Genomic DNA, 12,056 nt, shown 5'->3' with positions numbered 1-12,056 from the left:
TCCCTCTCTGTACTGTCTCCCTCACAGCATTGATCTGGCAGCAGCTACATTATCCCATGGCTTTCCTGGAAAATGGGAACCACACTGCAGTGACAGAGTTCATTTTACTGGGATTAACTGATGACCCAGTCCTTAGAGTGGTCCTCTTCAGCATCATCCTGTGCATCTACCTGGTGACTGTGTTTGGAAACCTCAGCACCATCCTTCTCATCAGAGTCTCTTCCCAGCTCCATCACCCCATGTACTTTTTTCTTAGCCACTTAGCTACTGTTGACGTAGGCATTTCATCTTCTGTCACTCCCAGTATGCTTGTCAACTTCCTAGCGGAGAGAAGCACAATTTCCTACCTTGGATGTGGCATCCAGCTTGGCTCAGCTGCTCTCTTTGGGACACTTGAGTGCTTTCTTCTGGCTGTCATGGCTTATGATCGCTTCATGGCAATCTGCAACCCACTGCTTTATTCTACCAAATTGTCCACACAATTCTGTATCCAGCTGGTTGTGGGATCTTATATAGGTGGGTTTCTTAACGCTTCTTGCTTCGTTGTTTCCTTCTTTTCTTTTCTCTTCTGTGGACCAAATAAAGTTGATCACTTTTTCTGTGATTTATCTCCTATGATGGAACTCTCCTGTTCTGATGCTAGTGTCTCTGGAGTTCTTATCTCATTTACTGCTGGCTCTATCACTATGACCACATTGATTGTTATAGTCATATCTTATTTCTATATCCTCATCACCATCCTGAAGATGCGCTCCACTGAGAGTCGCCAAAAAGCCTTCTCCACCTGCACCTCCCACCTCACTGCAGTCATTCTCTACTATGGAACTATCACATTCATTTATGTGATGCCAAAGTCCACCTACTCCAGGAACCAGAACAAAGTGGTGTCTGTATTCTACATGGTGGTGATCCCCATGTTGAATCCCCTCATCTACAGCCTCAGGAATAATGAGATTAAGGGTGCTCTGAAGAGACAATTTTATAGTAAAACATTGTTATAGAGCAATCAGTTGTTGGTAAAACTTAATATAATAATTTTAATCCTGCAAGACCAATGTGACCATCACCTCAGATTTGGTTATAAGCCTTAGCATTTCTCCTTTGCCCCTAATCTGTTTCTTCCAGTGTGTATAGATATTGTATTTTATTGCTTTCTCCTGTTTATGTTTTCAAATGTGACTTTGAGAACCTAATAGAATATATTTGAACATGTTTACCCATATCCTCAACTCCTTCAGCTCCATATCTCCATCTCCTACACAACAAACACTATGTTCTAATTTGGACTTTCTGAATACTCTTAGGTTTATAGGTATTTATTGATGCATAATTAGTCTGATGGAACCACACTTTTAAAGAAATTGACTCTCATTCTTCTGGAAAATATCAATTGTCAGTAAAACCTCAACTAGGGTTGGACACTGTTCCCAGGTCCTTTCTCCATGCTAGTATTGTTTCTGCCTTTGTGCTTTTAGACACTGTTACAACAACCATGAGTCATACCTACATGAGTCATTCTTTTATGTCCTGAAAGCAATGTTTCTTTGTAGTCATTCATCACCTCCAGCTTTTCCAGTATTTCCACCTAGTCTATCACAATGATTGTTAATCTTGGACAGAAGAGTGTGTGATATAGATGTTCCATTTATAACTGTGAATGTCAGTCTTTAATTCTCTTCATACTGCTAAATTGTATGTTAATCACTATCTACTGCACAAAGAATTTGCTCTGATAATGGTTGGAAGATGAACTAATCATGAGTATAATGACAAGTCATTGCAAATTGGTTTGATACTATGCCTATTTATCAAACTAATGGTGCCAGGTTCTTCTCTAGGGTCTGTGACATGTCTACCTTAGGTTTTGGCCCTGACAGTGGTGTTAGGTGTGGTTTTATTTCACAGACCTTGACTTAGAGTTTGGTCACTCCCATGCCATTTAAGCCACTATTAGCAAGAGTAGCCATTTCTTCTCAGGCTGGTGATTATTTTAGCTTGTAACTTTCATGAGATAAATTGTCTATACTATAGCCATGTTTATAAATATGTTCATGATTAGGCTATTATTATTTACAAATATTAATTCTACCATTCACTTAATAGTATAATTCAATTACTCTTATCTCTTCCATGGTTCTTTCCTTTGATTATCCTGACTTCCTTTTATTTCTTGAAATTATCAGGACCAGTATACTTCCTATTTTCTATTGCATATTTTAGCTTCCTCTCCATACTTGTGATCTCATCTCAGTTTCCTGATCAAACATCATTTGCTCAATATGGATTTCACTGCTAGCCTACACAAGCTACAAACACTCTCCCTTTACCACTCTCCACATCTATCTTTACCACTCATAATATTTCATTTATTCTAAATATTAAAATGTCTATTAGTTTCAAATATACTATCTATTAAGGTATCATTTTATGAGAATTATTTAATTCAGCAACATTTCTTTAATATCTACTTGGTTACATAATACAATAAATACTCAATATCTAATTATAATAAATTGTTTAATGGTAATCCTTTATCTACCTGTAAAATAATGCCAATCTTGGTCATAGTATTCCATAAAGAATTTGACATAATTAAAGTAGATTCACTGGGTTTTGATATCATCCTCTATCTTTCTAAACTGGCTTTCTTCCCTATCTTCCTAAACTATCTTCAAATATCTCAAAAAGAAAATCTTTATGGATATGTAAATTATCATTTCTTACTGATGGTTTGTGTTTTATTTCACGATTGTTAATGCTCAGATAGTAATATACAAAACAAACAAACAAAAACAGCTAAGCATTCTGACATCAGAGAAGGGGATTCAGTGTTTTGGGGTGGCTAGCTTATGTGTTCCAGAAGTTAGCAAGACTGGTATACAGAGGATTGCAGCTCTCAATGTGTGAGAGCCAATATGCGACTTAAGCTATCATAGTGTTTATCTTACAAACTTAGGTGCCCTTCTGTTTTGGACATTGATGTTAAGAATTGAAATGTCATATTGGTTGATTTTTCCTTTGACAATTACATAGTGTTCTTCCCTATTTCTTACAATAACCTTGCTTTAAAATTCATCAAATCAGATACTACAATGTATACAAATATACCAGATTGCTTCCTAGGTCCATTTGCTTGTAATATCTTTTTGACAGTCCCTTACTCTGAGGTAATGACTCTCCTTGATGTTAAAATATGTTTGTTGGATACAGCAGAAGGATGGATCTTGTCTTAATCCATTTTCTTAATCTGTACCTTTATAGTGGAGAATTGATCCCATTGATATTACAAGATATTAATGACCAAGATGTTTTATACCTCTTATTTTATTGTTGCAGTTGGTATTGGTAGTGATGATGGTGATGGTGATTGATGGTGTGTTTGTATACTGTCCTTCTTTTTTCTGTTCTGAGATTATTTATTCCTTCCCTATCTTTTCATAGTTCAGTTAACCTCTTTGGGTTGAAATTTTCCTTTTATCACCTTCAATAGGGTGATAGTTATAGGTAGATATTGTTTAAATTTGACTTTTTTTGTGCAATTGGATTTGAACACACTAGCTGGTAAGGCCACGGAAACAGGGAAGCTAATTGAAGACCTTCATCACTCTCTCTTCTCCTCCAAGTTCAATCCCCTACCCCTTCTCCTACTACTTTACACTTTATTCCAGCCCCCAGCTCTAACAGACACTCACCATTAACTCAATGGTCACTCATGCTAGGAAATTATGTAGGCAGATTGCAAATATTCACCTCTTCATCTGTTCCATCAGGACAGATCCTCCCTGAATTGCATCTCCAACTCCTTAGTGGAATACCTGTTTAAGTTCTATTGAATTAACCTGATCCCTAATGGATCAGAAAGATCCTGTCCTGTCCTTTAAGTATCCTTTCCCTGAATTTTTTCTTTTCCCCTGACTCTGATGCTCTCTCTCTCTCTCTCTCTCTCTCTCTCTCTCTCTCTCTCTCTCTCTCTCTCTCTCTCTCTCCTCTAATGTCCTGGTTCAGTCTAGACCCTTTCAGACTTACCTGTCCATCATATCTATAATAAAAAATTTTCTCAACCACACCTAGGAGTGGTCACATTCTCATTTCCATTTATCTGGTATATATATATATATATCTCCTGGGACTGTAATCTCTTCCTCAACTCCCCTGAAACACTGAAACATGTTTGCTATCCCTCCTGGAGTTTCCTCTCCTCCTCTTTGGAACTGCCTGCTCTGTTGCTTTCTTAAGTGGAATTTTTAAAGTTTGCAATCCTGTTTCCTCTCATTTAGGTCCCAGACATCCCACAGGTTCTTTACAAGTTCTTGAGCCTACACTGTGACTCTTTTTTGACTTTCTCCTTGCAACTGCCACTCTGACTCTCATTATGGCCCCCTGAGATTCTATCTCCTTTCTTTACACCCTCCTAAGCCTTATATAACACTCTCTGTTGTGCTCCTTGGATTTTATTAAAGCCTTGCACTCTGACTGCAAATGACGTGGACTTGACTTCAATATAGCTTGATCAAGAGCCTTAGATTTTCAAATTCCTTCATATGGTAACATCTTCTGCTTCACCAAAAACAAATGATCTCTAAATCCCTTATGTCTAAACTTACTCTGCACTACACTTTCAAAGGTCTCTTTTCAGGGATTTTCTACTTTACATTGTATTGTTTATTTATTTATTTATTTATTTATTTATTTACTTACTTACTTTATATCCAAATCACACACCCACTCCCTCCTCTTGTCCTATTCCCACCCTCCCACCCAACTTTTCCCATTCTCTGCTCCTTCTTTAAGGAGAAGGGGAGGCATTTCCCCCACCCCAGATCACAACCCATCCTGGCACAGCTAGTTACATCAGAACTAAGTGAATCCTTTCCTGCTGAGGCCAGACAAGGCAGCTCAGCTAATAGAAAGGGATCCAAAATCAAACAAGAGAGTCAGAGATAGCCCCTTCTCCAATTGTTGGGGCAACCACATGAAGACTAAACTGCAAATTTGCCACATATGTGAAGGAGGCCTAGCTTGTGAGAATTACAATCTTCCACTATTTATGTGAGGGCTTCATATGTTACTTGGGTTTTTTTCCTGACAGCTTTTAGTATATTTTCTTTCTTCTGAGTGTTTTCATTCTTATTGCTTTTTGAGTCTCTGTTGTGAAGTCAAGTTTAATTCTGATAGGTCTGCTTTTATATGATACATCACCTTTCTCCTTTATAGCTTTTTATGTATATTCTCTGTTCTTTGAGTGTTTTGATTATTATGTGGTGAGAGGGTTTTCTTTTCTGGTCCAATCTATTTGGTGTTTTGTATGTTTCATGTATGTTTATATGCATCTCTTTCTTTAGGTTAAGGAAGTTTCTATTATTTTGGTGAAAGTATTTTCTAGGCTGTGGAGTTGGGAGTCTTTTTCTACTGGTATTATTCTTAAGTTTGGTCTTTTTGTAATTTCCCAGATTTCTTGGATGTTTTGTATCATGCACTTTTTAGATTTAACATTTTCTGTGACTGATTTATTGGTTTCTTCAATTGTGCCTTCTATGCCTAAGATTCTGTTTTCCATCTCTTATATTCTGGTGATGATATTTGTATCTGTAGTTCCTGTTCTCTTAGGTTTTTCCATCTCCAGGATTCCCTCAGGTTGGGCTTTCTTTATAGCTTATATTTCCACTTTTAGTTTTTGAACAGTTATATTAATTTTCTTCACCTGTTTGGTTGTCTGTGAGGCAGGTCTGAACACCAGAACTCTATGCACTTTCCCTGCAAGAGGAGAGCTTTCTTATGGGGAGTACTCTGGCCACTGAGACTCAGGAAAGAGCTGGACTACCAGGACTGTTGACAGAGGCTAACAGAATCACAGGAGGAACAAGCTCCAACCAGAGACAACTATAACAACTAACACCAGAGATTGCCAGATGGTGAAAGGCAAACTTAAGAATATTACTAAGAGAAACCAAGACCACTCACCATCATCAGAACGCAGCATTCCAACCTCAGCCAGTCCTGGATACCCCAATAAACCCGAAAAGCAAGACTCAGATTTAAAATCATATCTCATAATGCTGGTACCTCTGCCATTAATACCATTAAGAAGGGTATTAATAACTCACTTAAAGAAATAAAGGAGAATGCTGATAAAGAGGTAGAAGTCGTTAAAGAATTACAGGAAAACACTGCTAAACAGGTGGAATTCCTTAAAGAGGAAACACAAAAATCCCTTAAAGAATTACAGGAAAACACAACCAAACAGGTGATGGAATTGAACAAAACAATCCAAGACCTAAAAAGGGAAGTAGAAACAATAAAGAAAACCCAAAGTGAGACAACTCTGGAGATAGAAACCCTAGGAAATAAATCAGGAACGATAGATGTGAGCATCAGCAATAGAATACAAGAGATGGAAGAGAGAATCTAAGGTACAGAAGATTCCATAGAGAACATGGACACAACAATCAAAGAAAATGCAAAATGCAAAATGATCCTAACTCAAAACATCCAGGAAATCTAGGACACAATTAGAAGACCAAACCTACGGATAATAGGAATAGATGAGGATGAAGATTTTCAACTAAAAGGGCCAGCAAATATCATCAACAAAATTATAGAAGATAACTTCCCAATCCTAAAGAAAGAGATGCCCATGAACATACAAGAAGCCTACAGAACTCCAAATAGACTGGACCAGAAAAGAAATTCTTCCCAAAATGTAATAATCAGAACAACTAATGCATTAAATAATGATAGGATATTAAAAGCAGTAAGGGGAAAGGGCCAAGTAACATATAAAGGCAGACCTATTAGAATTACACCAGATTTCTCACCAGAGACTATGTAAACCAGAAGACCCTGGACAGATGTTATGCAGACCCTAAGAGAACACAAATGCCAGCGCAAGCTACTATACCCAGCAAAACTCTCAATTACCATAGATGGAGAAACAAAATTATTCCATGATAAAACCAAATTCACACAATATCTAACATGAATCCAGCCCTTCAAAGGATAACAAAGGGAAAACACCAACACAAGGACAGAAACAACACCCTAGAAAAAACAAGAAAGTAATCCTTCAACAAGCCTAAAAGAAGACAGCCACAAGAACAGAATCCCAACTTTAACAACAAAAATGACAGGAAGCAATTACTTTCGTTTAATTTCTACTACCATGAATGGACTCAATTCCCCAATAAAAAGATATAGACTAATAGACTGGCTACACAAACAGGACCCAGCATTTTGCTGATTACAGGAAACCAACCTCAGGGAAAAAGACAGACACTACCTCAGAATGAAAGGAGTGGTATTGCTGGATTCTCTGAGGAACTGTCAAACTGATTTCTAGAGTGGTTGTACGAACTTGCAATACCATCAGCAATGACTGCATGATAAGAACTTCAAGACTCTGAAGAAAGAAATCAAAGTTCTCAGAAGATGGAAAGGTCTCCCATGCTCATGGATTATCAGTATTAATACAGTAAAAATGGCTATCTTGCTGAAAGCAATCTACAGATTCAGTGCAATACCCATCAAAATTCCAACTCAATTCTTCATAGTGTTAGAAAGGGCAATTTGCAAATTCATCTGGAATAATAAAAAAACTAGTATAGCAAAAACCATTCTCAACAATAAAAGAACCTCTGGTGGGATCACCATGCCTGACCTTAAACTGTACTACAGAGCAATTGTGATATAAACTGCATGGTACTGGTACAGAGACAGACAGGTAGATCAATGGAATAGAATTGAAGACCCAGAAATGAACCCACACANCTATGGTCNNTTGNNNGACAANGGAAACTAAAACCATCCATGGAAAAAAGACAGCATTTTCAACAAATGGTGCTGGCTCAATTGGCAGTTAGCATGCAGAAGAATGTGAATTGATCCATTCTTATCTCCTTGTATTAAGCTCAAGTCTAAGTGGACCAAGGACCTCCACATAAAACCAGAAACACTGAAACTTATAGAGGGGAAAGTGGTGAAGGGCCTTGAACATATGGGCACAGGGAAAAATTCCTGAACACACCATTGGCTTGTACTGTAAGATAAAAAATTAACAAATGGGACCTCATAAAATTGCAAACTTCTGTAAGACAAAGGACACTGTCAATAAGACAAGAAGTCCACCAACAGATTGGGAAAAGAGCTTTACCAATTCTAAATCTGATAGAGANCTAATATCCAATATATACAAAGAACTCAAGAAGTTAGACTCCAGAAAACCAAATAACCCTATTACAAAATGAGGTACAGAGTTAACCAAAAAATTCTCAACTGAGAAATATGTAATGGCTGAGAAGCACCTAAAACAATGCTCAACATCCTTAGTCATCAGGGAAATGCAAATCAAAACAACCTTACGATTTCACCTCATACCAGTCAGAATGGCTAAGATCAAACACTCAGGTGACAACAGAGGCTGGTGAGGATGTGGAGGAAGAGGAACACTCCTTCTTTAATCTTTTTAATAGTCAAGTTTTTATACCCTACCAGTCTGTTCTCTGACTTCTGTACATTCCATACCTCCTACCCCAACATATCTCCAAAATGATGTCCCCACCCCCTACCCCTATCCCACCAGACCTCCTCATTCCCTGGGTCCTCAAGTCTCTTGAGGGTTAGGCGCATCTTCTTTCACTGAGTCAAGACCCCACAGTTCTCTGTTGTATATGTGTTGGGGGCCTCATATCAGCTAGTATACTCTGTCTGGTTGGTGGCTTAGTATCTGAGAAATCTCAGGTGTCTAGGTGAATTAAGATTGCTGGTCCTCTTATAGGGCTGCCCTCCTCTTAAGCTTCTTCCAACATTTTCCTAATTCAACTACAAGGGTCACCAGCTTCTGTACATTGGTTGGATATAAATATCTGCATTTGACTTTTTCAGCTGCTTGTTTTGCCTTTCTAAGGGTGGTCATGCTAGGCACATCATAGTATCAGTAATAATGTCAGACCTTGGACCTAAATTTTGAGCTGAATCCCAATTTTGACCAGTCACTGGACCTCCTTTCCTTCTAGCTCTTTTTTCATTTTTGACCCTGCAGTTCTTTCAGACAGGAACAATTCTGGGTCAGAGTTTTAGTCTGTGAGATGACAATCCTATCTCTCCAACTGATGCCCTGTCTTTCTACTGGAGGTGGACAATACAAGTTCCCTCTTCCCACTGTAGGTCATTTCATTTAAAGTCCCTCCTTTTGAATCCTGAGAGTGTCTTACCTCAAAGGTCTTTGGTGCATTCTGAAGGGTTCTCCTGCCTTTTACCCCCTGAGATTGCTTGTTTCCATTCTTTCTCCTGACACCCAGTACCTGATCATGTTCCCCTCTTCCCTTCCCTGTCCTTTCCACCTAGGTCCTTCTCTCCCTCCCAAGACTGTGATTGCTTTATTCTCCCTCCCAAGTGGGATTGAGTCATCCTTACTTGGACCCTGTGACTTGTTAACCTTGTTAAGTTCTGTGGACTTTATCAAGAGTACTCTGTACATTTTTTAGCTAATATTCATTTATTAGTGAGTACATACCATGCATGTCTTTTAAGGTATGAGTTACCTCACTCAGCATGATATTTTCTAGTCCCATCCATTTGCCTGCAAAACTCAGGATATCCTTGTTCTTAATAGCTGAGTAGTAGTCCATTAGGTAAATGTACCACATTTTCTGTATCCATTCTCCTGTCATGGGACAGCTGGGTTGTTACCAGCTTCTGGCTATCACAAGTAAGGCCAATATGGGATGGTGTGGCATCTTTTGGGTTTATAATTTTAGTATTAATTTTTGGGTATTTTTTAAAGAGAGAAGTAATGATCAAATGAAGGTGGATGGGTTTGGAGGAGGGAATGTTCTGGGACAAACCAGGAGAACAGAAAACATTATAAACAAATATAATCATTTTTTAATAGAAAGAGGGCTCAGTATAAGGAAGAATATGCTGTTTTCTAATGACAGGAAAAGATTAAGAACATCACAAAGGCAAAAATAGGAAACCTAAAAACTAATGAGAAAAAGAAAAACCAAGTATGTGGAAAAGACAGTAGGAGGATTATGAGAGCCAGAGGAATAGGGAGTCGGCTCTAAAACTGCCTCACAGTAACAAAAGAAGCCATACACATATGGCCTCACCAACACAATTGACCAAACTGAAGAAAGACAATAACAGGGAATTCTCTAAAGTGGGTAGAGTGTAACCCATAAGGTCTCAATCCTACATAAAGAAACATAGTCACCTAGAAGGAACTGAGAGTGGAAGAAATGGTCTTCCCCAGGGGAAAGTAAAATTCTTAGTCTAAATTCAAATTTTCTGCCCTAAAAAGATGCATACAAGGAAAATTATATAGATTGAGCAGGCAGTTTTTTAAATTGAGCAAATAGAAAACATGATAGATAGATAAATAGATAGATAGATAGATAGATAGATAGATAGATAGATAGATAGATAGATAGATGGGTAGATGGGTAGGTAGGTAGATCGATCGATAGATAGATAGATAGATAGATAGATAGATAGATAGATAGATAGATAGATAGATAGATAGATAGAGATAGAGAGAGATAGAGGTAGATATATAGATATCAACAAGTAATGAAAATAAGGCAATTAATTGGAAATAGAGCAAGTAATGGTACATGGGAAGAATTGCAAGAACAAAAGGGAAGGCGAAATTACATAATTGCATTATAATATCAAAATAAAAGAAATGATTTTATAAACACAGGTGATAGAGCTAAAATAAATGAGCCAATCAGAACACAGTTTCAGCATCTGGATACCCACACTAAGACAGAGGGAGAAGGAATTTCTTTAACAGATAAGTCAGGCAGCCCTGGTGAAAAGAACTGATGGTTCCATAAACAAGACAAGACCATGGCCCTCACAAATCTCAGATCTACTTGCTCATTTCCAAATTTTGTTTTCACTGGCAAATGAATTATCAGTAGAGATAGATCTCATCTGTCATTCTATATGGCTCAGACAAACAATGGTAAGGCATCATCTTGATATACAGGGTCCTGAGAGCATGGTATAACCACAAGTAGGAGATTGCTAAATTAATCTTCCACGGTTCCACAGTGATCAACAACCCTGGAAAGTAGTTGAGGAAAAAGAAGGACAAAACACTAACAAGATAAAAGTTAAGGTTGCAGAATTCTTAGGTCAGACAGCAAAGTGCACAACCACACTTGATGGTCTAAATCTAATCTGGTTATTTGAGCCTGAAGCCAGCAGGTAGAACAACCACTGGAGTCATTTTTCTGCCAATAAATAGTGAAAATTCAAAGATCGCTGAAGTGTGTTCCTCTATGTAGTTGATTAATACTTAGGATATGTTGACAGTATAAAGACTGGTCTTCAACCTGTGTAAGTATTAGTCTTCTTGTTTTTCTTTCATCCTCAAACTAAAATGTTAGGCAACCTAGTAATAATGCTGGAGACTCTCTGTATTGTAGATAAAAGTACCTTTCTCTACAACTGATTGAAAGTTTCATGTACCTAGAATAGGGCCTCACTGCACAGAAAATTATCTACTGTCACAGATAGCTGTGGTAATCAGCAAAAGTCAGAAATATAGATTCAACACCAACATCAACCATAGAGTATGAGTTCACAAATTCACTTATATTCCACAACCACCAAGTGACAATTAACAGGAACTGATTCAATGCTGAATCCTTTCCTTTTCTTCCCCAATTCCACTTTACTTATGTCATATTTGCACATAACTCATTTACAAATTTAGAAAATATTTGCTAATATTTTATCTTTTTCTTTCTTTCTTTTTTTAACAAAAGTTATATTTTATTATGCTGAGAGTCATCCATCACACAAGGTTCACACTTTAAGTTCCTAATTATGTTACTAAGTCTATCTCCCCAAGGTTACTCACCTGTGCTACATGTTTTAGCTGAAGGTCAGGTCCAGTCTCTAAAACAATTCTCTGATTGTAGAGTTAGTGATAGGTTATTTCTTCAGGCCAGTGAAATGAGCCAATTAAAACCAGATTAGATTATATTAAAGGCAGGTTTATTGGGAAGCTGCTCTGAGGTGGGAGACTTCACAGGTACCAAGGATGG

The 12,056-nt window shown here is 37.7% G+C and overlaps 1 protein-coding gene across 1 annotated transcript; it reads left to right on the top strand.

Moving 5' to 3' along the window:
• Positions 1-56: 56 nt before the first annotated feature.
• Positions 57-1,001, top strand: LOC110327203 (olfactory receptor 488). Its single transcript, XM_021205984.1, has one exon. The coding sequence runs from the start codon at positions 57-59 to the stop codon at positions 999-1,001; it is 945 nt and encodes a 314-aa protein (XP_021061643.1).
• Positions 1,002-12,056: the final 11,055 nt, after the last annotated feature.

This window comes from Mus pahari, chromosome 1 (assembly GCF_900095145.1).
Source record: "Mus pahari chromosome 1, PAHARI_EIJ_v1.1, whole genome shotgun sequence".
NCBI classification, from domain to species: Eukaryota; Metazoa; Chordata; class Mammalia; order Rodentia; family Muridae; genus Mus; species Mus pahari.
Note: the sequence above shows the minus strand (reverse complement) of the source record. Positions and strands in the feature narration are given on the sequence as shown.

Coding starts and splice junctions, on each gene's coding strand:
- LOC110327203 (XM_021205984.1), top strand. CDS start 57: ATGGCTTTCCTGGAAAATGGGAACCACACTGCAGTGACAGAGTTCATT.